This window comes from Cucurbita pepo, chromosome LG19 (assembly GCF_002806865.2).
Source record: "Cucurbita pepo subsp. pepo cultivar mu-cu-16 chromosome LG19, ASM280686v2, whole genome shotgun sequence".
Lineage (NCBI taxonomy): Eukaryota > Viridiplantae > Streptophyta > Magnoliopsida > Cucurbitales > Cucurbitaceae > Cucurbita > Cucurbita pepo.
In genome coordinates, this window is record NC_036656.1 from 8,033,747 (window position 1) to 8,059,263 (window position 25,517).

At 36.4% G+C, this 25,517-nt stretch overlaps 4 protein-coding genes across 4 annotated transcripts; 2 read left to right on the top strand and 2 right to left on the bottom strand.

Annotated features, from left to right (window-relative positions):
- Positions 1-929: 929 nt before the first annotated feature.
- Positions 930-7,031, bottom strand: LOC111781447 (protein SUPPRESSOR OF FRI 4-like). The gene is made up of 7 exons (XM_023662032.1): positions 6,563-7,031; positions 6,002-6,102; positions 3,677-3,803; positions 3,161-3,537; positions 2,295-2,446; positions 2,157-2,210; positions 930-1,452 (listed from the first exon to the last, which is right to left on the bottom strand). Exons 1-7 carry the CDS (start codon positions 6,754-6,756, stop codon positions 1,381-1,383), a joined length of 1,077 nt encoding a protein of 358 aa, XP_023517800.1. The 5' UTR covers positions 6,757-7,031; the 3' UTR covers positions 930-1,380.
- A 2,134-nt stretch (positions 7,032-9,165) lies between these two features.
- LOC111781277 (polygalacturonase QRT3-like) lies at positions 9,166-11,395 on the top strand. Its single transcript, XM_023661780.1, has 2 exons — positions 9,166-9,675; positions 10,206-11,395. Exons 1-2 carry the CDS (start codon positions 9,238-9,240, stop codon positions 11,271-11,273), a joined length of 1,506 nt encoding a protein of 501 aa, XP_023517548.1. The 5' UTR covers positions 9,166-9,237; the 3' UTR covers positions 11,274-11,395.
- Positions 11,396-11,497: 102 nt separating this feature from the next.
- LOC111781275 (copper-transporting ATPase RAN1-like) lies at positions 11,498-15,787 on the bottom strand. Its single transcript, XM_023661779.1, has 9 exons — positions 15,327-15,787; positions 14,399-15,016; positions 13,843-14,272; positions 13,415-13,740; positions 13,287-13,345; positions 12,862-13,204; positions 12,573-12,767; positions 12,232-12,489; positions 11,498-12,152 (listed from the first exon to the last, which is right to left on the bottom strand). Exons 1-9 carry the CDS (start codon positions 15,636-15,638, stop codon positions 11,676-11,678), a joined length of 3,018 nt encoding a protein of 1,005 aa, XP_023517547.1. The 5' UTR covers positions 15,639-15,787; the 3' UTR covers positions 11,498-11,675.
- A 2,572-nt stretch (positions 15,788-18,359) lies between these two features.
- On the top strand, positions 18,360-23,554 carry LOC111781772 (phenylalanine--tRNA ligase, chloroplastic/mitochondrial-like). The gene is made up of 10 exons (XM_023662466.1): positions 18,360-18,595; positions 18,820-19,010; positions 20,715-20,921; positions 21,006-21,123; positions 21,532-21,608; positions 22,172-22,351; positions 22,467-22,511; positions 22,656-22,760; positions 23,055-23,171; positions 23,261-23,554. Exons 1-10 carry the CDS (start codon positions 18,409-18,411, stop codon positions 23,309-23,311), a joined length of 1,278 nt encoding a protein of 425 aa, XP_023518234.1. The 5' UTR covers positions 18,360-18,408; the 3' UTR covers positions 23,312-23,554.
- Positions 23,555-25,517: the final 1,963 nt, after the last annotated feature.

Genomic DNA, 25,517 nt, shown 5'->3' on the forward strand with positions numbered 1-25,517 from the left:
GAGAGGCATTTCTACCTGTTGGCCTGCACTCGTGTCAGTATTGACCAATCAAACGTGACAGCGTGGCAGTGGGAGGCGCGTGGGGTGACCAGCATTCTCGAGGGAGCGTGAGGTAATAATATGTTGAATTTACAATGGTTGAGCGGTTCAAATTGTGGGGCCCCAAACAATGCTTTAAAGAAGACTATAGTGAGACTCCAGGGGGAGCGGCCACTGGTTCCTTTTTGTATTAATTGAGAATATTTAAATCTCCTAAGTTTCTAAACAAATATTTGTTTCTGTGCGTCTACTTTATTCTTGTGAATAAAATGCATTCAAATTTTAATAAGATATATAGGCTTGTACAAATCATTCTTTTCTTTTAAAAATAATTAATTTATAAACTTCATATTTAAGGGCATTTACAGTTTTGTGAGAAATGTTGTCCGTACAATGACAGTATTATAAAAAAATAAAAATAAAAGATGGTTAAAACTCTCACATAAAATTACCAAAAGAAACAAAATCTCTCTCTTCCAACCAACTTCTTAATCTCAGTCTCATTTCTCATTTCTTGGTTCATAGTGTATGGATCTTCACCAACCTTGAGAGTATGAATCCATGTTTGGAATGGCGAACTGCGCACTGTCAAATACAGAAGACTCCGACCCATTTTGAGCGTCCGAGAAAGTAGGGTTGGTGATTGGAATGGTGTAGGTCAGGTTGGGCAGAGAACAAGTAAAATAATTGTTAAATTACGGTAGCTGGAAAATTAAGGAAAGGCCTCTAGCTTTCTGTATTAAAAAACAAAAATCCACTTTTCTTGGAATGCCCAATGGGGTTGCTTATTTTTCAAGCACATCGCTGTGCGGTGAAATTCAAGAACAAAATACTTCTCCTTCCGCTTTTTGGTTACAGTTACTTTTCTTCTAATCTCAAAAGAAATACAGTTTCATATGAATCTTGCGTTCTCTTATGTTGCTTTATTCACTGACTTGAGCTTCAAAACATTTTATATAGCCAACAGCACGGAGGAGGAGGAGGAGGAGGAAGAGAAAGGAAGATAAAGTTATCTCCCAAGGGCGAAACTGCAAGTCTTTCTCTAAACTCAAATTCTAGTAGCAAATTTGGCACTAAGCGGGGGAAAAGAACAACAAACAAAAAGGACCAACAAGAACACACCCTTTCTCTTTTTAATCGCCTACAGATAATTGACAACATAAATAGGACAAAGAAAACTCTCTTCTGTCTGGCCTATGTAATTTCTCAATCTGTTAGACACCCTAAAAACCTGTTCTCAACATTTGCCTGGCGACTTACAAATTCCACAGATTCTTCTGAAACATACAGCCACATACCGCTTATTATGGAGCTTCATGAAATCTGTCATCCTGGCTTGAACTAAAATGGCATTCGACCAGCAAGCCTGCTTTCCAAGATTCGTTTGTCTATGGCTGCATCAATTGAACTCATCTGAAACAAGAATACGATACCTATGATTAGAGAGAAATTATAGAAATGATGCCATCGCCAAATCATATGGTCGAGTCTTATGCAAGAGGTGCCAAACTTTGCAAAAGAGGCTGACCTGGTCAAAGTCGTATTCACTGATCGATCATAAAATAAATTGTAATGATGCTACGAATGAGCAAAAATCTGTAGGGTAATACCTTGTTCCACCCAAATCCCCACTTTGGCATCAAGCATAGGGAGAGTGAATCACATATAATAGATTCAAAAGCCAAAAAGAAGAATTGAATACACTACGTTCTTAACCATATTGATGCAATAAGTAGTAGAACCTTCTTACAGCAAGATTTGGAAAGTTTTTACATACACACACTGTAAGTGGGATAACATAAATACCTACTTGAGCCTTTTGATGCCCACAAGATTGGTGGTATGGCGTGCAAACTGGAAAATGTCAGTTAAAAGAAACACAGCATTTACATTTGATGATGAAGTTCGAGGTAAAAAGTGAGTTCAGGCTCAAGGTTCTAAAGAAAAATACATTATCTACATTGTAATGAAATAAAAACCAGATTTTTATACATCCCAACAATCGAAAGGTATACAGCATACTACAAAGAACTCAAAAACAAAAACATGTCTAGCCCACCCCTACATGGTTAGACTTGAAAACGAACTCCAAGTATTTAAGTTGTAGTATAACTTACCTGGCTAGTTTCATCATGCACCTGATACTTAGTTAAGGACATTCTTCTTTCCTCCTGCACAAGTTCACCATAAGAAAATGAAAACAGGTTGGAAATATCAAGATAATTCATGGAAAACCTGAATACAAGAAAACTTACCATAGACATCGCCTCATCATCCCAAACCAAATATACTTCATTTGTTGATGGCTGAATAGGAGCTTTATTCGCAATGACAGGAGGAGGTCCAATGGAAGGACCGCCTGTATTTGGTCCCGAGGCATAAGAGTGTGAATTGCTCAATACTCCACCTATAGCATTAAATCCAGTTAAGTCACCCTGTTAAGTAATTAAACAAAATCAAAGTCTCTACTACAAGCTCGAAGATATATATTCTAACCAATGGAGTTGGGAAGGTGTGCAGCAATATCAAAATTTCATCAATTCCATAGGTAATAAGTCTTTTGAAACATGCAAAAATTTAAATCTCTAATCTCAAAATAAAAAGGAAAAAAGGAACAGCTATTTCCAGACATGCCGGATGGGCATTGGTCACTTGCATCCTTTTTGTTTCAGGTAATGGGGATGCATGCAGGAAGTCATACACAACTTAAAGACTCAGTCAGATAATGGCTCCACTGACTTTCTAATTTCGCAAGAGTTTGTATTTGAAACTACATTAGGAGAAACAAATAGATTGTGATTCCATTTGTTTACAATAGAAACTAAATTTCTAACCCTTCACAAAGTATAGAGGTAAACATACTTGGAATATAGAACATTTACGATTATTTGTTTATGTAAAGGCCAAACTTGAATTATCAACTAACATGAATACATATTGCCAATAGACATTAAAAAAAACTCTCTAGAAGTACTACAATATTTTACTTTACTCAAGACATTGGGAGAAAATCAAACTGAATAAAGTCTTGAGAAGGCATACAGAAGGGACTGCATAAAGTCATTAGATGAACCTGGAATGATTGGAACTTGATTGCAAATAGTGGAAAAGGAGTTAGTACCCAAATGTATACTCAATGAGCCCTTGATTTCTGCTGCAGATGTCAAAGGAATGCTTGTTGGAAGTGAAGATGAAGGAAAAGGAGAGCTTTGGGTAGATCCGTGGCTATTACTAACAACAGGGAACAACGGTTGAGATACCGAAACTGAAGGTGTAGTTGAAGGCAATCCAGGAGGCGTTATTTGTGGAGGCTGGAGCATAGGAGTTGAAGATACTGGAAGTGGGGGCCTTGCAGTCTGCACAGGAAATAGTGGCTGCTGAGCATAGCCCAATGGGGCAGGAGGGGGAATTGAAACGGCTGAATTTGGGGGAAACCAAGGTTGGGGACGAGGTGGAACTTGCCAGGCAGTAGGCTGCGCTTGTCCAGTTGAAGCATAACTGCAGTTACATGATAATTGGAGGAAATTAACAATGTTTCATAATTTTACATTTTATTGAAGGTAACACAAAAAATGTGTAAACATCAAGTTAAGCACGTAATAGTGAACAGAAGACAAAAAGATAGGAAGATACTTACATAGGTCGCATTGCAGCTAAACCTGGTTGAGGAGGGTACATAATACCTAGCGATCCAGGCACCATACCACCAACCATCTGAGTTGGTGGCATCTCCACTTTGGCCACCTTCGATGCAGACTCTTCATCTTCAAGAAAGAAAAAATTCCATAATACTATAATTATACCACTATTTCAAATGCCATGCTTAAAAAACATTATTTTAACAAGGAACAAACAAAATGCCATTCATCATTAAGCAGTACAAAAGATTGGGGAGAGTGGAAAAGAAATCATGCCCTCCAATATACAAGAGTAGGAAAGTTTGGAGAACATAAAGAAAGTAAGCACTCAATGCATCCCCCTCATAGAATTTTTAAAAAAAGACTCAAATTAAGTTCATTATTCAGGAACCATCAGAAATTAAGCATGGCAAGTATATTGGATCACTAAGAATATTATAATTAAGCATGATAAAGATCAAGTTATATGGCAGGTAGGCTTCTTTTCTGTCCTTTGGGATACTTAACCTTAAAGAAATAACTAAATTTTAGGGATTTGGAGAGAGCTTGGGAGGAGATTTTGTCGTTAGCTAGGCTTAATGCCTCCATCTGAGTGTCTGTCTACAAAAACGTTTGTAATTACCCATTAGGTATTTTTCTTATGGATTGGAGCCCCTTTTATCACGACTAATTGGTTGACTCCTTTGGTCTGGATTGTTTTCTTTTTCCGTCGGTTGGCCTTTTGTTTCGAATTCTTACCTTTGTCAATGAAAGCTTAGCTTATCCTTTCTGTAACAACCAGAAAAGGTTAATGATGGAAGGCCCATTCATATTTTGAAACTATAATTTGTTGCACATGGATATGACGCTTACTTTAAAGTGGGGTGTGGTGCAAGAGAATACTTTCATTTTTTCATAAGAAACCAAGCTTGCATTTTTTAACTTTGTTGGCAACTTCCTTGGCTTGGGGTTTGGCTTTCCTCGCCTCTTGCAATTACATATCATCTATGAAATGTCTTGTTTCTCATTATGTATATATACATACACACACACACATACATATAACCACAATCGGGTATTAAATATGAATATTATGTAATACAGACAATATATATAACACCTTACGACCATACAATCCTTTGTTAACATTCATGATTCACTCCATCAAATACAATGAATACTTTCCTTTTTGCCCTTCACCCTTCCTTATTCACACTATCTGGAGCATGCTCCTCTTGAACCCATCATTAGAAAGGGTTGCCATCTGAACAAGTCCAGAGATCTTCCACTTCTAACAATCTTCTAATGTCATCTTCCATTTCAAAAGAATTTCTAATTCAAAGGGCATACTATAACATCCTCAAGCATATATTTTATCCCAAAAATGGCTTCTAATAAGAATTCCTCTTCAAATCGCTAGCTAAACTAACAAGAAAGGTTATGTTTCCTATCCTGCAAAAGCTAGTCCCCATGCAAACTTTGACCTTAATCAATAGTCACCATAGACGATCAGGTACTTTGCTTGATTAGTTTCCTTGGATGGAATTGATTGTCTTAATCATCCCAAATACTAATTATACTCCTTAGGACCTTGGACTGCACATATCATGTAGTTGGAGGAATGTTGCCTTGTGCAAAAATTAATATGATTATGATTATGCTAATCTCCAGGTGCCCCAACTCAGATGCAGGTCCCTTCCACTGACCTCTTTGAAAGAGTTTTAGATACATCCCCACAAATGTACTTAAGGTCATAGGTCTGATCTGGTTCAACTTTTAACTGCAACTTCCAGGAAGACGTTCATTCGCAATTACTAGTTACTTTGATGGGCTTTCTTCTTTTGAATATTTCATCTTATCAATGAAATATCTATTGCTTTATGTATTTTTTAAAAGAAAAATGATTATAATACACACACAGACTGATCCAACCATAAAAAGAATCTAAAAGATACTATATTTGTCGTGAAACATCAAAGAAAAGAGCACACAGAGAGACAACTCAAATACATATTATGGATAAGGGTGGAGGTGGGGGTGGGACAAATTGACTATGACCAAACTTACTGGACAAATATCCCCCATTAGGCAAGAATAACAGGGGGGATTTACCAAATTCAAACCACGGTTTGGAAAATAAAAAGAAAAATACTTTCTTGTTCAAGAGTCACCTTGCCTGAGCATAAACATAACAAACCCGTAAACTCATTATCTTCCTATATGTCTATTTACACACGTGTGTATCATGAGAAAGCCCGAGAGGAAGAGGAAGTGAAGTAATAGACTAATAATAGGTTTAAGCAAAGATAAAGACAATGCGTGCATGAGTTATACAGAATCCTCACCCTCCTCTCCGTAGTGTGCTGCCAAGACATCAGGTGGAATTCCTTGCATTCCATATATTTCAATATCTGTTGATTCTCTGCCAGCCTTTGCATTAGGAACTCTATCACCAGGTTACCACCAACAATAGAAACATTAGAATGCAAACGTGACCAACACAAGAAGTACAAGTTCAGAAAGTAATTGATCGACATGTGATTGATCTTAGACAAACAAAAGTCTCTATTGAGAGGCAAGTCTATCTAGTATACCCCAGTATGTTTTCACGTTCAAAACTTACAATCCAGAATATGAGAATATATGAAAGAAAATAAAAAAACTGAATGCTAACAAAATAATTACTACGACGGTGGGCAGTCTGTAATACAGACCACCAGTGAAACAATTTCCTGGAACTATAAACCACGACTGACTGTAAAATAGGTGTTTTAAGCAGAGCAGTATACATCCTCGAATCTCCGCAGAGAAAGAAGACGATAAAAATACACTAAACAAAATAAAAAGTAAAAATACAGATTTATCGTTGCGGAAAGAAACGGAAGAGAGGGAAATAGTTCGCATACTTGGTGACTGACTCTTTGTGGACCTGAAGAACGTGGATGACCATACCACCAGCAGTAGAAAGCTTCTTATGGCAGACATGGCACTTAAAGTGCTTGGCCTTCTGATGCTGCACCAAAATCTTCTCGTCGTCGAATTCCCTGTCGCAATAGTAGCACCATACCTTAGACGAAACCCTCTTCTTCTTCTTCCCCATAACCAGAACACACACCGCTGCGCTTCCTTGTTGGAAAGATTAATTTTTCGGCAAGCACTGGATTGTGGAAAAACGAAAAGGGAAATCAAACAAACAGAGATCGCGAAGATTTAGGGTTTTGCTTGTGGCCTTCCCCTATCCGGAAAGGGAGTTTTCTTTTGTCTCCCAACTCGCCCCCTCACGCCGCGCCGATCTCTGATTTTACTCGCTCGCTGCAGTTGTTGATTTTGCGCTCCTTTTTTTTCCCTCTCGATCTTTAGTTGTTTCTCGGGGTAATTTCAATAGTCATAGCACGTTGGGGATAATTTTTTAACAAAAATAATTTAAATAGTGAAGATAAAATCGGAGATTTGGAAGTTATAAAAGATATTGCAAATTATCCAACCATGTGTTTGTGTGTTTATAATTGATTAATGATTGTGGTTAATCTATTAATTGATTGTTTCTAGTAAATAATTAAGTAATATCAGTACAATTTATTAAAATAAAAATAAGTCTCTTATTTTTTTTAATAATGAAACTAATTTATAGCAAAATGTTATAAGATATCAACTGATACTCATGTACCATGTGGTGCTCGCCTTCTTTGACAGCTCCACGACGAACTCGAGGTACATCCATCGAAATGTAGTTGATGATGAATTACATAATTTAATTAATATTGTGTTACAACAAACATAAAACAGAGCTCGTACGTGATTCTCTTTGATGACTATAATTTTATACCATACTCGTTTGAACTACTGATAGATGTCCACGTTAGATTAGAATACGATCGTCAATTATATAAGGTTCTTGGTCTACACGTATTTTTTTTTTTTTTCATTTTAATTTAAATACTTACCTGACTTTAAAATTGGATATATAACTATTTCTTTTTTTAATATGGGAGTGAGTTTCATATTTAAATATTTAAATCATTAGTAATTTAAAAAAATATAAATATATATATATTTATTATTATTATTTTTGTAGTTTAAAAATTGGATTAGTACTGACAACAAAATAAAAACATCCATTCGTAAAACTAATACTAAGCTTAATTAAAAAAATAAATAAATCTAAGACCGTATTCAATAACTCTTTTATTATTTTAGAATTAAGCTCATGATTCACTTACCTATTAAATTTAGTTGGTTTGTTTGTTATTTATTTTTGACAAACATTTTAACACTAAGTTTAAAAATTTTAAAAATAATTTATATTTTTTGAATTTGACTAAAAACTTAAATAATAATAATAATAATAATAATTGCTTGAAATTAAAATAAAACAACCTATTAAANTTTTGCATTTCCTCATTTTAATGGCAATAAAGAAAAAATAAAAATATTTTTCTTGAAACTAAAATAAAACAACAAATATAAAATTTGCTACAGTCTCAGTCATCCTATTAGATTTAGTCCACATTAATTATAATTAGGCACATTTAGCAACCCACAATAGTCTCTTTAGTACATCTATATGAAAAAAATAACAAGTAGTGTATGGATTCTTCCAAAATAAAACAATAATAATAATAACAATAAATATATAGATGCGTACATCCATATTAGGTTTAGGCCACATCAATTAATATTAGCCACATTTAGCAACCTAGCAATCATCTCTTGTAATTAGTATATTTATACGGAAAGATAATAAGTAGGGTATGGTATGGATTCTTGGAAAATAAAACCATAAATATATAATGAAACATAAAGTCCACCACCCTACAAAAGAGAGTACATTACATAGACAATAGGCAATAGCCAAACGCCTTATTTTTGTTGCTGAATTTATTGAGAAATTAAAGTTTGAGAATTGAGTGGCCGATTACTTCATTAAAAAATAAATAAATTAATTGATTAAAAGTGGGTGTTTGTACATACCTTAACTTTAGGGTTTGCTTCAACAACAACTTAACTTTGTTCCTAAAAATACCTTACCCTCTCTCCGTTTCGTTAACCCACCAAACCAAACCAACCCAACCCAAACACTTTTCCATCTCCCAACCCAACTATCACATGTCCAGCTTTTTCACTTCTTCCACATTTACTCATTATATTTTAAAAAATGGCAATTCATATTCCCTCGACTTTTAGCTACCATTTAACTTCTTTATGTACCCAAAACTGATTTATAATTAATCACACGACTAAATAAACACATTTATAGAAGCTCAATCACATATTAAAATGCATACAAGGTTCAAAAATAAAACTAAAAGGTTGATAATAGAAGACACATTTATACTCAAATTTAATTATTTTTTTGTATCTGCTTATTATTAGGAGGTATGGTATTTGTTTGTGATTCATATTCTTTATCACATTCCCATAAACAATGTGTACTGTGTTTAAAATCTTGGTTTCTGGTATTTTTTTTTCCACGGCCCCCACCTTTAACTTGAACTACTCCTCTTTCTCTTTCTCTTTCTCTCTCTCTCTCTCTCTCTATAAAAGCCTGCGCTCCGATACATTTCTCAAGACAGCATCAACAATGGCGAAACAACCAGCTTTCTCGTTCATTTTATGTCTCCCAACCATGCTCCTCTTCCCCCTTCTTTCTGCAGCGCCCAATACTCCTTCCCTTTCTTCTCCGCCGCCGGCCACCCACGTTTCCGCCCGCATTCGCCATTACAATCACCATTTGACCAAATTACACAAACTCAAATCCTCGCTGTTGGTTCCACGCGATTCCGTTCCCACTGACGCTCGTGTGTATCACGTGACCTCCTACGGAGCCGATCCCACGGGTAAAAACGACAGCACAGAATCGATTCTCCGGGTGTTTTCCGACGCGTACGGGTCTACGAGTGACTTGTCTTTGATCGACGGCGTCAGAAATCTGGGTGGGGTTCAGATTAACCTGGATGGTGGACATTACTTGATCAGTCGTCCGCTGCGGTTACCGGGTGCCGGTGTAGGAAATATTGTGGTACGCTTTCCCGCACTTGATTACAAAAATCTTCCTAATTTAGAGTTGGAACTAAAATGAATTAATTGAAAATTAAAAAGTGTGGAACTAAATTTGATATTTGGAGTAGAAATGGGAAGATGGTGGGTGAAAATTAATGATAGAGAGCCATAAATGCGAATTCACATGCTTCCTTCCTGAATACTAGACACTTAATTTTGCCAGAGAAAAAACAGGAGTCTATTAAGCTCTTTTTTTAATTGAGTTTTAAATTGAAAAAATTAAAAAAAAAAAATTCAAAGGGTAGCTTTTGGGAAATGGAAAGCATTGCTTGTCCAGACCAAGCGCCCTTCGCTTTCTTTCCGTCCAAATCTTGCTTTCTTCGTGCACCAATAAATTCAACTCCTAACTTCTTTTTTTAACTTTTCTTCGGATTGGTATATCTACTCCTGACTTTATACCTCTTTAATTAATTTATGAATTAATTTATGAATTAATTTATGAAGCAATTTATGAAGCAATGCAGTTTAACGAATTTGATTGTGAATTAGATACAAGGAGGAAGTTTGCACGCTTCAGACGATTTTCCCTCTGATGGCTACCTCATCGAATTGTCGCCTTCGCCATCAGCGGCAGCGAAAATAATGGAGAACGAGAGAGTGATGAATTCCGCAGAAGATGCGTCGCTTAGTTCTTCTACGTCTTACAATTACGAGTACATCACTTTCAGAGACCTTCTATTGGATTGCAATTACAGAGGGGGCGGCATTTCGATCGTCAATTCCTTGAGAATAAGTATAGATAATTGCTACATCACACATTTCGCCACCACCGGAATTTCAGTGCGAGGCGGCCACGAAACCTACATTCGAAGCTCCTTCCTCGGCCAGCATATCACCGCGGGTGGCGATCCCGGTGAACGAAACTTCTCTGGAACTGGAATCAGCCTCGTCGGCAACGACAACGCCGTCATTGACGTCGTTATTTTCTCCGCTGCAACAGGAATCTTCATCTCCGGCCAAGCAAACCTTATCTCGGGCGTGCATTGCTACAACAAGGCTACCGGATTCGGCGGTACTGGAATATACTTGCAGTTACCGGGGCTAACACAGACCAGAATCGTGGATTCGTACATGGACTACACCGGAATCGTGGCGGAAGATCCAGTCCAACTCCATATTTCGAACACCTTATTCCTCGGCGACGCTGCGATCACGCTGAAATCGATCAACGGAGTCGTTAATGGATTGAACATCGTGGATAACATGTTCAGCGGATCGAACGCAGGAGTGGCGATCGTACAACTGGACGAGTCGAAATCTGCATTCAAGCAAATAGATCAGGTGGTGATCGCGAGGAACAACGTGAAAGGAATGCAAGTGAAATCAACAGTCGGAAGCGCGGAATGGCAGGGAAACGGAACTTCATGGACTGTGGATTTCAATCCCGTTCTGGTGTTTCCGAATTTGATTAGGAACGTGCAGTATTCGTTTCGAAGCACCGACAACGGATTCCCAAAGCACATGGTGAGAAATGTGTCGGATAATCGAGTGGTGATCGAGACGGACGTCGCAGTGTCGGGAAGCGTGTATGCGAGGGTTGATCAAGGGCAGAGTTAGACACATGGAAGAGAGGAAGGTAAAAAATTTATGGTTAATAATAAGTGATTACAAAGTAGGCGAAGGAAAATGTAAATTGGTAAGAGCGTAGCTTGAAATTGATACGCAAAAAGCGTTTGAAATGTTCGTCATTTGTTTTTTGTTCGTCAAGCAAACGCAACCTTTACCACCAACCATCTGATCACCAACTAAGATTGAATGTTCTTAGTGTTCCAACGCAAAAGTCAATAACAACAAATCAAATAAATTCAGAGAAAGATCTTACAACAATGAGTAGTTGGATTCAGAGAACTTTACTCAGAAACACGACAATCAAAAGCACAAGCAACAAATTATGATACAATTGGTAACCTAATCTCAACACAAAAATTGGGCTTCTTTGTTTTCTTAGTAAAAGTCATTCTATTCTACAGTGATTTCAAGAATGGTTGTGAGTCTTGGTCTTTTGTATCTCCTAAGAAGTAAAGACGAGCAAACAACACTGACCGACGACAAAGCCATGCACGCACCAGCCGCCCATGGAGGCAACTTAAGCCCCAAAGATGGAAAGAATAGTCCGGCAGCAACAGGAATTGCTATCACATTGTACGCCATTGCAAACATGTAATTCAATCGGATCCGATTGAATGTCTTCCTCGAGAGATCGATGGCTGTAATTACGTCTTCTAAATTATTTCTCATCAACACGAAGTCGGCTGCCTCAATGGCAATATCAGTCCCCGCACCAATTGCGATTCCGATATCCGAAGTAGCTAGAGCAGGCGAGTCGTTGATGCCATCGCCTACCATCGCAACTATGCTCCCATCCTTTTGGAAGTTTTGGATGACTTCCGCTTTTCCTGCTGGCATTACTTCTGCCCTCACATCTTGTATGCCAAGCTGCACAACATTTTGTCTCATTTAGTTACATTTTGTGTCAATAAGAGAGCATCAACAAATAATTTTGATCCTAACAGACCTCTTTGGCGACAGCCTGAGCCGTTCTCCAATTGTCCCCTGTAACCATGACTGGAGCAACTCCCATTTTCACAAGACCCTCAACAACAACTGCAGCTTCTCTCTTCAGTGGATCTGCTATTCCCAAAACTCCAATTAACCTATCATCATATGCAACAAGAACACCAGTCTTTGCATTCTCTTCGAGCTCTATAACGAAATTATCCACATGAGGCGCTATGGAAACTCCACTTTCATTCATCAACTTCCTGTTCCCAACCTGTTCAGGACACCAACATTTTTAGAACAACAACCGCAAAACACAACCATATATGTACTTTAACTAGTACACTGAACTCTTACAAGAATCCTTTTCCCCTCTGCAAAGCACTGGATTCCTTTGCCTGCCAATGCAGAGAACTCCGTGACATCGAAAAGCCATCCAGAAGCTTCTTTACTTTGGTTTCCCACATTTTCGGTTGTAGAAGGCTCATCGAAGAAATGGAAATGACGTGCATAGTCGACTATAGCTTTTCCCAATGGGTGTTCGCTGCTAGCCTAGCCAGAAGAAAAGGCAATAGTGATTAATGATTGACTTGGTTAACAATAGCATATCCAAAGATGATTTGAAGTCATAAAAATTGGAAGTCACCTCTGCAGAAGCAACCAGCTTAAGAAAATCTCCTCGAGAAATTTCAGTGAAGACTTTGGCAGTGGTAACCGACGCTTTCCCTTGGGTTAGTGTGCCTGTTTTATCAAATATCACGTACTTAACCTTCTGGGCCCTCTCCAAAGCATCACCTCCTTTGATCAAGATGCCATTGCTGGCACCAACCCCTGTTGCAACCATGACAGCAGTCGGTGTTGCCAAGCCTAGCGCACAAGGGCATGCAATCACCACCACTGCTATGGCAAACATGAGCGAAAACACAAAGTAATTCCCATTTTCTGGGAGCCATTCAGCTGGATAAGCCCCAAGAATTCCTCCAACGTACCTATACATACCAACAGGGGCTTCAGATCCTTAACCACTCAATAAACTCGTCGACTCAGCTAATAATTTGAAACTAAACTTACCAACCAAATAATGTGCACAATGCCATTGCAACAACTGTTGGAACGAATATGCTTGCTACCTGCAGGCCAAACAGAAGCCTATGAATACCAGAATTGACAGATTTTAAAGTACCCATCATGATACTTACAAAATCAGCAAATTTCTGAATTGGGGCTTTAGACATCTGTGCTGACTCGACCAAACTAATAATCTGGTTCAAAACAGCATCAGATCCTACTTTGGTTGCTTGAATGTGAAGGGCTCCATGAAGATTAATTGTACCCCCAATAACAGGCGAGTTAAGCTCCTTCAGAACAGGTATAGATTCTCCAGTAACCATACTCTCATTAACATAACTCGAACCCCAAACAACAACGCCATCTGCTGGAACCTTTGCACCAGGAACAACTTTCAACACGTCGCCTGGTTGAATTAGCAGAGCATTTATTTCCCTCTCTTCTATCAGATTCCCACCTAGAAACACAAAATTAGAATCAGTCAACTATTAGAAGATTGTCCATTCGCGACATCTCGGCTAACAACTTTTTCTTTAAGCTAAAGAATCTCTCCAAGTACCTTTATCTTGGATAAGCAATAGAGCAGTGGCAGGAGCAAGTTCTACCAACTTCTTGATGGCATCTGATGTTTTCCCCTTGGCAAGACACTCCAAATACTTCCCCAGTAATACAAAGGTTATCAACATAGCACTTGTTTCAAAATAAGTAGGAGACCAAAATCCGGTGACTGCACCATATAGAAGTGCACAAACAGAATAAGTGTAAGAGGCCGTGGTACCCAAAGCAACCAATACATCCATGTTCGTTGAACCATTTCGAAGAGCTCTAGCAGCTGCGACATAGAAGCGCTTTCCAATGATAAATTGCACAACAGTCACCAATGCCCACTTCAACCAATCATCCATGATGAACGGCCCACAGCGCCGGAGTAACAATGAGTAGATTAAAGGAATATGAGGACATACTACTCGTAGGAGAAAGATCAGTACCTGGAAGAAACACCATATTTGGAATCTCAAAATAAAACGAATTCTTCCTTTGTAATAATAACAAACTCAAACATATAAGAAACATATTCAACTTAAGTTAGCTGAGGGAGAAGCAAATTGACATACACTGAGAGACAGACTGGAGACAAAAAGGCGAAACATGTTTATAGCTTCTTCAGCATCTTTAGAAGTTAACCTACTGTAAGGGCTGGTAACATGCAGCTTAAATTTTTTGTTGCTTCTTCCCTCAATCTCATCCACCAAGGATCTGGGACCCATAAGTTGTGGGTCAAAAACAACCTCCAGTTTTCCTGATGTCCTGTTGAAGAGGAACCGCCTCACCCCTTTCAAGTTGGTGAGTATGACTTCCAAAAACTGTACATCAACCTCGCCAGCAATGCCGGAAACCGCTACAAAAATTTGGTCTTGCTCACTGCTCTGTACAAGTGAAGCTTCAAATCCAGCATCCTCAATACCATTAATTATGTCGTCTTTAGTGGTTATTGTTGGATCATATTCAACCTCTCCCAATGATGTGGCTAAAGCAACTACCGCTCTCCTAACGCCAGGAAGATCTTTTAAAATGCTTTCTACCGAATTCACACATGCTGCACATGTCATACCTCCTATGCTGAATTGACCCACCAGCGTTCCATCGGACTTCTTCTTTCCAACTGAACTGGTTTCAGGTATAATCTCAGCCTCAAATCCAGCATCTTCTATCGCTTCCTTGATGTCCTCAACCTGAATTTATCGAAGAATTAGAACAAAATTAGTTCAAATTCATCACTCTGTTGGACTCCAATTGATGTACTCAGTGATGATTTAAACCTACAACCCAAACGAGTGATTTTTTCTTCTTAAATTCCATTTGTTCCTTATCTTTCTAAAATTCTTCCCACTTCCCACAACACAAAAAAAAAAGAAAAAAAAAAAAAAAAAAAAACCCCATAAAACACTCTGCAACACAATCAACTAACCATCTTCCCTAAATCATCGATCCAACATCACAGTTATGGATATGGCTGAGAGAAGAAAACAAAATAACAAAAACCTTAACGAAGCTGGGGTCGAAAACCACGTCAGCTCTGTTCTGAAGCAAAGCAACGGAAGCCGTCAAAACGCCATTAAGCCCCCTGAGAGCCGATTCGACGGAATTAGAACAAGCAGCGCAGGTCATCCCAGAAACTGTGACCTGAACCCTCCTCATACTTTCCCCAATTTCGCCCAAATTCTCCTCCGGGCTCTCGTAGGAATCAAGCAAGCGCACATCCTCGAGATCCTCGGAAAGCTCAGGAGCCGCAGAAATAGCCGAGGGACGCTGGGCGACCTGGGTGAGCTGCAGGTCTCTGAGGCCCGGCGCCATTGAAGTTCGCCGTGCAAAAACGAAGCGGGAAATGAATCAGAAACAGAAGAAAAAGAGGGAGGAGGATAGAAACATAGAGATTGGCGGAGATATTTATTGAAGAGAGAATGGGAGACTTTTCCCCGAAGAAGAAGAAAGGTTGAGACGGCAATTGTCTAACCAAAGCTGGTGAAGGTGGTGGGACAGCAATAGTCACAGAGGGATGGTGGTGGGAGGAAACTTTTTTACGTTTCCCATTTTACCCCTCCCAACAAATCGTACTTCTTGTACTCACATGCCCTCCTTTTCTTCTTACTTCTTGTACTGCCTCGTCAAACCAACAATATTGCTTTAAAAACAAAAAAAAAAACTTTAATTTATTACTTCAAATTCTTTAAATTCGACCCTCAAAATTATCCTTCAGTTTACTTATTTATTTAAATATTCTTTTTAGTTAAAAAAATTATATCCAAGTATCAATTTATAAGATAATAATTGAGGGGTGCTCCAGCATGGTGGTACATTATTATAAGAAATTCAATTGTTAACGAAAAGTTTGTATTATTAATGGTAATTTACTGTTTTAACCATGTAACTTGCAGTAAAAATAAAAGGCTATTGCTTAATTTCAATTGATTGGAAAAGACATTAAAAGCACTTGCCTTCAAAAGGGTGTAAGCTTTAATTCGATCAGATTATTATTTTTATTTCTCGAACATTTATGGAAGTAAAATGCAACTGTAATGGTGCAATTGAGAATATTGAGAGAAAAGAGGGACAGGATTGGAATTTAAAGATACGTAAAGGTAATTGCGTGGTATCCTTGTGTAATTCCATTGTCGTTTCAGACACGGTGACGCCGTTGACCGTTATCTGACGGACGCCCATCACTGTAGCCGATAATAAGTGAAAACTTACATAAACCTCTAAGGTCAAACACTGTACTTTATTTATCTTTTTAAAGTTTTGTTATTTCTATTTTTCTAATTCACATAAATTTCACATCAAATCCCCAACATTTTTTTCAATTCATTTTTTATGTTGAAATTATTTATAATAACAATAATATAATTAAGATTGTTATAACATTAATAACATTATATGCATTTATACTTTAAAAATATTATTACTCTAGTTTTTATAAATGTATTGTGGGACCTTATTATAAGGATAGGACGGTTTTAAAGGAAATCTCAAAATAAAAAATTCAAATAATACAGTATGTGCTAGTGGTAGATTTGAACTATTACATCTATCTATTTCGACATTGATTTTATTGGACGGGTGAATTTAAACTGTTACGTTTATGTTTCTCAATTCTTCTATTAAAAAATAAGAAATGCTTTCTTGACTCCGTCCCATCCAACTGCTATGTCTGAATCCAGTTTGATTAAAGTAATGATAGTCGATGTGTAGAGAAAATATAATTGAAAAGGTGACTAAATTTCCACCGAAAAAAAGGGAAATATTTATAAAAACAATGTGGATCTAAGAAGGACCAAAAAAACACAAGAAGATAATAAAGATGGAAAATGAAATGGAGTTTATCACTCTTCCACCCCACCTTTTTTATTACGTGGAATCCATGTATTTTTCTTTTATAATTATCCCAACTTTTTGCTATGATTGTGTGACGAAATACCTCCATTGTATAGACTTTCTTAATTTATTANACTTCAAGGTTTTAGTAGATGAATTAAAGGGGTTTAGATCTCCATAGAGGGAAAAAAGGAGAGAGATGGAAAGAGATATGCTAACACCTTAAAAGCAGGTTCATCCCAGCAAGGGAAGCAACGTCTAGCATCAACAGGTTCAAATTGTGTAACAGCCATATTTTTCTTCTCACCATTGTGCTCATAAGTGCTGGGCAACAAAGAGAAAATTCGTATCATTCAAGTTAAAAAAGAAGCAAAAGTAATCACTGCTCCGTTGCTAAGAAATTGAGGCAACAGAAGAAATGAAATTACTGACAATTATCCATACAGATTGGGATAAGTGTAGTTCAACACACTGCAAGCTAGTGGCCCATTGTAAAAGTACTAACACATAACGAATAACTTGAAGATACAAAAAAGAGGGAAAAAAAGAAAAAAAGAAAAGAAAAAACCCGATTGGTTGAATCTCTGAAGCATTAGCGCAAACAATAGCGAATCGTTCAATCAACCATTAATTGGTTAATTACCTAATTAACCCCAAATATCAACGAATCAATGAAAAGCCAATTAATTTCGTCTGGATATTAAATGTTTCGATTAATGAGGTTAAATTTCCAGTAAAGCCAATTAATAAGTGAACTAATAGGTTTATTTTAGCGGGGGCATTTGGGGGCAAAGTTGTAATTTAGTTGGAGGTATGCTTGTCCGAACAAATCTATGTGCAAGGGAGCCGTGGCCACCCACGGATTGAAAGTCCTAAAACGCAGTTAAAACCAGATCACAATTAAAATACTAATAAAATAAGCAGTTAGCAGGTGACCTAAGCCAACTTCTTCTGCTCTTTTTTGTTGTTTTTTTCCTTTAAAATATCATTTTATTTTATAATCTCAATTTAGGACCCGATTTCTACGCCTTAATTCTCTAATTCAATTATAATATCTTTTAATAAAATAACATCCCAACTGCCTTTGTTGAAAAATGTATTTTCTAAAGTTATTGGGCCTTGAAGCTGGGTCGAAAATGGGCCTGGGTAAGCCCACAGTTAGTTCGTTCGTTGGTTCCTTTGTCTGTTGCGGTCGACGGCGCCTGAAAGTCTCCCGCGATAAGATTATGTAGGAGTGGACGAGACGACCAGCATGGCATCCACTCTGCCACTTACTCGAGCCTTTCTCTTCGCCGATGCTTCCAATCATCTACGCCGGAACTGCCTCAGAAGCTTCGCTTTCTCTGCTGCTTTCTCCTCCGACAGCGTTCACTGCAAGAAATGGAGACACCCGGTCTCTTCACTTTCTGAACTTGGCGGAGTCGCAATTGCGAGAGATGGTAAACTACTCTTTCTTGTTCTATCTTAGCTGTCTATGTTGTTTGGTTGTTTGATTGTTTGATTGTTATCCTAATCGGCTTCTGACGTTTATTCATTTCTATTTGTGTGATTTTCTGGTTGAACTTCCGCGATGTCGTCAATCGACCATCTTACTATGGATTTTTTGTCCTTTGAAGTTAAATTTTAATGTGATTGAGTTACTAATATTAATGGAGGTTTGCAGATGTTGTGAGAGATGATCCTACGAACAACGTCCCCGATAATATTTTTTCAAAACTTGGTGTGCAACTCCACCGAAAAGATAACCATCCACTCGGCATTCTGAAGAACGAGATATACAACTACTTTGATACACATTACTCAAATAAGTTCGATAAATTTGATGACCTCAGTCCAATTGTTTCTGTGAAGGAGGTAAGCTTTTTAGCTCATCAATTTTTATTAGAGGAAATTAACAACGATTTGGGAGAACGTTCCTTTAGCTTTAAGGATGAAACAAGGCCAATTTATGGCTATCTTTAGCCCTAGGGAAATGAGTTAATAAGATGCTTTACAGACTTTATATTTCATATTGACCTTTTCAAGGTCTACACAGTGGATATACTGGAATCTGATAGACCTTTCAGAGTAATTGAAGAATTTTTTGTCTAGAAAGTTACAAGTATTCTAGCCTTTCTGTGCGAGCAGGACTAATGACAGAAAATATATACCTGTTTGATTTTGGTAACTCGTATTGCTTCTGTTGTTCAGTATATTGTGAGAACAGACTTAGTTTGACAATTATCCACGAGTGAGAATTTTTGCCATGCTTGTGTTTCAATCTACAATTAGAAATGCACTGCAACTGCAGGTAATTGCAGGCTTGGAGATGATAGAATTCTAAAACCACGCTTCTTACTCTTGAGTTGCTCCAAAAAAAAAAAAAAAAAAAAATTTTTTTCGATGTGAGAGGCAAATGAAACATTATTTTAGAAGGGTATGAAAACTTTTATTTTAAAATCGTGAGACTAACAACAATACATAACTAATCAAAATAAACAATATTTTCTAATAGTGAACTTGAACTGTTTTTTTTTAAACGTGCATTTTAATTAGGAAAATGAAGATTTAAAAGGTATATGTTTTTAAGTAATTTATATGGAGGATCTGTGTGTTGAAAAACTGGCCTACCATTTAAAAAGTCTACGACTCAATCCTAATAGAAAAACTAATTTTAGTTAATTTAAATACAAAATAAGAAAAGCTATGAAATTTAATAAATTTATAAGTAGTAAATAAAACAAATAAATCTTTTTTTCAATGGGACAAACTAAATTTAGGGACTATTACGGTCAGTTGGTCATAGTGGGACCCGCGGTTATTGGATACCTTTCGAAAAAAATGGTTTTTTCCTGATTGGAGTCGACAACATGAATTACACGTGTACTAAATGATTTTCCGTAAAAAAAAAAAAAAAAAAAAAAAAAAAAAAAAAAAAAAAAAAAAAAAAAAAAAAAGCTTCCGACTCTTGAAGAGTTTATTAATCTTTTATAACATTTCTTAGTAAATGGTGACTTAGTTTCAATATTATTTGAAATCTGAGTTTTGCTCACATTCATCTTTTATAGCATTGCTAGGATATGGACAACATTCCTACGCCCTTTGCATTATTTAAAGAGTTCCATTCCCGAAGAACCTGCATCTCATATTTTTTTTCTTTTTAGGTTCCTTTTTACATTTGTAGTTTCTGCAGTACTTAAGCATGTAGAACGTTCAATTTGGAGCGCCCCCTTTATGTACATCAGCTATCTTTTGTAGTTAATTTTTGCTGAAAAGGACAAGACATAAACTCATAGACCAAACCGGCCACTTTTGAAACCTTTAAGGATCAAATAGAAACTAAATTCAAAACTAAATTTTTGGGTAACTTTGTATGCTGTGTGTGTGTTTTTTTGAAGTACTGATTTTTTTTTTTTTTTTGGAATAAGCGGGCTCAGTTTGGTAGTTGACAACTTTCCGGGCAATTGGTTAAATTCTTTTTCCTGAATTTCAAAAGCTTACGTGCTTTTCTTTAATACTAATAATTACTTCTTAACATACAATGCCTCTTTTATCTTAATCCTATGTTTATGTCCGCAGAATTTTGATGATGTGTTGGTTCCAGAAGATCATGTAAGCCGAAGTTATAATGATACATACTATATTGACTCGCAAACTGTCCTGAGATGTCATACAAGTGCTCATCAGGCGGAGCTGTTGAGAAGTGGATATACTCAGTTTCTTGTGACAGGAGATGTGTACCGTCGGGATTCCATTGATTCAACTCACTACCCTGTATTTCATCAGGTATTCTAAATAAATATAGCAATCAAGTCTTTTGCTAAGTTTACCAAAGTTTTCATTTGGTGAATTTCTTTGCCTACTTCTCAGATGGAAGGTGTCCGTGTTTTTTCTCTAAATGATTGGGAGGCATCCAGCACAGATGGAACATCTTATGCAGCTGACGACTTGAAGAAATGCTTGGAAGGTTTGGCAAGGCATTTATTTGGTAAGAGACGTATCTGAATTAAGGCATATATGATTCTTCCCTTCTGCCTTAGTTATGAGTAGGTAGTTCTGTTGGAAATTCAAATTGGAAAATACAAATGAGTTTTGGGTAGAGTCAATATAATTACGCTTCCAGAATAGGCAGGTAAAAGACAAACTTTAGGAGTAACAAATATAATAAATCAGATAAGTATTAATGATTACTATTTTNAAAAAAAAAAAAAAAAAAAAAAAAAAAAAAAAAAAAAAAAAAACATCCAAAAGTAGTTGCATTTTTTAGATAACAATGAAGAATAAATTCCCCCACTTTTCTAATTAGGCTTTGATTTTAAAAATAATTTTAAGTTTTGCATTGGTTTTACACGTAATGGAGCTATGTTATCATAAACTAATGTACTAAACCTGCCAGGTGCTGTGGAAATGCGATGGGTTGATACATACTTTCCATTTACGAACCCATCATTTGAACTTGAGATTTTCTTTCAGGTACATAGATGATCTTTTAGTCAATTTTCTCTTCAGAATTCAATAATTTGATTATGGCACATTGCATTACTTCTTTCATAAATGACTTTCATCGCTACCAAAATACATTTAAGTCTATGTATTTCAATTTTAAACTTCCATTTCTAGTGGCATTTCTGGTTTATCATATATGAACTTAAAATTGAACCTCTTCAATTTTTTTTGATAAATTAGACTAGGGAACTGAAGGGCGAAGAACATGCTTGGGGGAGGGCATAGATGCAATTTTTTGTTTTCTTTTGATGAGATATAAAAAATATCATAGAATAAATCAAAGGGGAAAAAAGGAGTCATCCTGACAGGCTACAACCGTTTCTCAACTACTATTTCCTCCCATGAATGCTATTAAGGAATGAATGGATAATTTTTTAATCATGTTTTAGATTTCCTCATGAAATTATTTACACTACGTTTGCTGTTAATTCCTTCTTGGAATTTATTGTCTGTTTTGTCTCTCTTTCGAACCAAAGATAATAAAAAGAAATCCTTCATCTGAGGAGTTATTTGATGTTCTACCCATGCAGGAGAAATGGCTGGAAGTATTGGGATGTGGAGTGATGGAGCAAGAAATATTGAAAAGAAGTGGTAAAGAGAACAATGTTGCATGGGCTTTTGGACTCGGATTGGAAAGGTTGGCTATGGTTCTTTTTGATATACCTGATATCCGTTTATTTTGGTCAGCTGATGAGCGATTTACCTCTCAGGTATCTAATTGTATCATTTAACAGTACTCTTTCATTGTTTTTTACTTTGTTTGTCCTTTGGTATGTTCTCAAAAAATAAATTATCCAATCATCACGTTCGCCTTTTTATTTGCAGTTTTCAAAGGGCAAGCTAGGTGTTAAATTTAAACCGTTCTCTAAGGTACTATTATCGCATTTTAGGCATGGAGAGATTAATTCTTAATTCTATTTCTTTAAGGAACCTCTCACTAGTTTCTATATCACTTCTAACAAATTATATGTTGTAAATTATCTTGAAAAGTTTAAGTAATTGCATCTGCTGCAGTTTCCACCTTGCTACAAGGACGTTAGTTTTTGGATCAATGAATCTTTCACCGAGAATAATTTATGTGAAGTTGTTAGAGGAATTGCCGGTGATCTTGTTGAAGAGGTATGTAATTAACTGTTTTCAAGTGCATAAAAAATTTTAAAGATAATTTTAGTGAAGTAAATGCTTAATGTAGGGTCAGGAGAAATTTTTATTTCTATTTTTGAATATTGTTGTTTAGCCGTTCTTAGTTATCTGTTCTCTGAAGTTTGGTTGTTAAAATAAAGCTGCATGTGTAAACCTAAAAACTTTCTATTAGTTCATGGATGCACTTTTAAAAAGTTTGGTGTTTTCAGTTACCTGGCGTTTACCTCGTTAGTGAAATAATTTCCATTCTTTACAAACGGATGCTGGCAGGTGCGATTGATTGACAGTTTTACCAACAACAAGAAGGGGATGACGAGTCACTGTTACAGGATTGCTTACCGATCTATGGAACGGTCACTCACGGATGAAGAAATCAATGAATTGCAGGTACTATCAACTTTGTATCCCTTTTATATATTAGTTTGTTTTAGAAAGAAGTTTGAATACAACCTCATATTTTGTGGTTGCAAATGCAGTGGAATGTGAGAGAACAGGTTCATAGCAAGTTGAAAGTTGTCTTGAGATGAGCATCGGACATGCAACAATTTCAGTCAAACCCATGTAATGTTATTTCCTTTTTGCCTCCTCTACAACTGAAATTTTATTCTGTACACATCTGAACTTTTTTAAATAAAATTTTTCAAACTGGGTGATAGGAAGTATAAGAGTATATAGTCCAGTTAAATCCATGAAAATAATCATCAACAGTTGAAGTGGAGATGTGCTGCAAGCTAAACTTTTATTAATGCGCAATCAGTTTCTTTCCCCTACCTCATGTTTTACTATGCGTTTGCTGATTTTCAGACCTATTGAACTCATTATATGTACCAATAGATCACTTTTGCCTAGATGAGAAAGTTGGACTTCAGTGTTTTGTCTGAAATTTGATAAAGGAGTAAGAACGCGAACTTCATGTGTGCTTAGATATAAGTTATGCCTTGATCTTCGGTGGGGGTGGACTGAACTAAATTTTGTACCAAACGTATCCTTTATGTATAATATAGCCAGGAATCCAGTTCTTCTATTGGTGTTTGTTTCCTGAAACCAAAAAAGTCAGAAGCGCAGTTGAGGTCCAATATCTTCCTTTTATATGGAATAGAAGCTGAAGGAAGGTACTTTTCCAGAATACTTGAGCCAATTTTGATATTTCTTTGCAACTAACCAGGCCTGCAGGTTAAAATATTGTACATACAAAATATATAGAACTTCTAACAACACATAAAACAACCAAACTTGAACTAGAGGCAGATAATCTACCGAACAAAATGATATTATGATATACATTAACTACAAGAAAAACGACAGATAACTTTTCAACACCTCCTCCAACTACCAATATACCTTACAATTTTTGTAAATACGATAAAGACCTTTCCTGATAGGGAATTCCCTATCCCGAAGCTACATAAATAGCAATCTACACGGTCTTTGAATAATTAATTTCAGAGTACAATTAGGTCCTGGTAGAATGAATTAACAAGTGTTTAGAGTTTAGGCATGAGATTAGATTTCATAATTATTTTAAGATGCATTTGAAACCTGTTCATAAACACAAGGGCCTGTTTAGGTTTCAAGAGAGTTTTGGTCTTGAAGTATGGAAAGATGTGAAGGGCAGAGTTGTAAAGGTCTGAAGTATAAGTTGTTGAATGGAAATGATGGATTAAGCAGATGGTGAAGCAAGGGCTGTGTTGACAAGACAGTTTCCAACCAAAACGGATGAAAATGAATGAAGAGAGAAAGGGTGGGGTTTAGGCAGTCATTGAACCACCTAAAAGCAAGAGATGGAGAGAGAAAGAGGGTTTTATTTTATAGGGTCAAAGGAAGGGTTGCATCAGTATAAATGAGTCAAAGGATTGGGACAATGATGGCCCCTGGAATATCTGATATCTGGGCTCCATCTCTATCACCCATAATGCCTACAGCCATCACTCCGACTATGACAACCATGACCTATCTTAATCTCTCTTTTCTTTTAATTCTAAACTTATTTTTATTTTAAATTTTATTAATTTAAATAATTTTACTGTTAAATATCTAAACAAACGCCAGCTCATTTTATTTAATGCTGCTAATTAAAGGGAAAAAAAAATTTTGAAATCTTAACAAGTACTGAATAAATTAAATTAAATATCATTTTGGTCTATAGACTTCAAACCTTATTTTATTTTACTTCTTATATTTTCAAATATCTAAATTTAGTTAATGTATTTTAAATAAATCCTAAAATTAGTTTTTATTGTTAGTTTGAAGTTAATTCTTATTAAACAATTGGTGGAATAATGATAATAATTTGTATATAATTTTAAAATTTTATCAATGGCTATTTTATGAACAATATTTTTATAAATATGGATTTGTTTTTAAAATAGAAAAGTGGCGTTATATTTTAAATATAGATTTATATACAGGCTCTTCTTGTCTATTTTTTTCTTTTTAGAAGTTTCAAAATACCCTAAAAAGTAGATGAAAATAATACTATTGTGCTTTGTTATTGTAAAATTTATTTGAGAATGAGAAATGTGAATTTGAAGGGGGAAGAAAAGACAAGGAAAACAGGAGGAAAGAGGAGGAAGAGAGAGAAGAAAGATGTAGAGAGTAATCTTGTAACCGTAGGTTAGAAGGAGCGGGTACATCAAAAACTACTAAAAGAAAGAGAAGATGAGAGAGATCTAAATCAGAAAATGGCAATGGCAATGGCAGCCAGCTGCTCTCTGCTCTGCTCTGATCTGCTCC

Coding starts and splice junctions, on each gene's coding strand:
- LOC111781277 (XM_023661780.1), top strand. CDS start 9,238: ATGGCGAAACAACCAGCTTTCTCGTTCATTTTATGTCTCCCAACCATG. Junction 9,676..10,205: donor CCGGTGTAGGAAATATTGTG/GTACGCTTTCCC, acceptor ATTGTGAATTAG/ATACAAGGAGGAAGTTTGCA.
- LOC111781275 (XM_023661779.1), bottom strand. CDS start 15,638: ATGGCGCCGGGCCTCAGAGACCTGCAGCTCACCCAGGTCGCCCAGCGT. Junction 15,017..15,326: donor TCGACCCCAGCTTCGTTAAG/GTTTTTGTTATT, acceptor CGATAAATTCAG/GTTGAGGACATCAAGGAAGC. Junction 12,490..12,572: donor CAGAGGGGAAAAGGATTCTT/GTAAGAGTTCAG, acceptor TGTCCTGAACAG/GTTGGGAACAGGAAGTTGAT.
- LOC111781772 (XM_023662466.1), top strand. CDS start 18,409: ATGGCATCCACTCTGCCACTTACTCGAGCCTTTCTCTTCGCCGATGCT. Junction 21,609..22,171: donor AACTTGAGATTTTCTTTCAG/GTACATAGATGA, acceptor CTACCCATGCAG/GAGAAATGGCTGGAAGTATT. Junction 22,512..22,655: donor AATTTAAACCGTTCTCTAAG/GTACTATTATCG, acceptor CATCTGCTGCAG/TTTCCACCTTGCTACAAGGA.
- LOC111781447 (XM_023662032.1), bottom strand. CDS start 6,756: ATGGGGAAGAAGAAGAAGAGGGTTTCGTCTAAGGTATGGTGCTACTAT. Junction 2,211..2,294: donor ATGATGAGGCGATGTCTATG/GTAAGTTTTCTT, acceptor GAACTTGTGCAG/GAGGAAAGAAGAATGTCCTT. Junction 1,453..2,156: donor TGCATGATGAAACTAGCCAG/GTAAGTTATACT, acceptor TTCTTGTTTCAG/ATGAGTTCAATTGATGCAGC.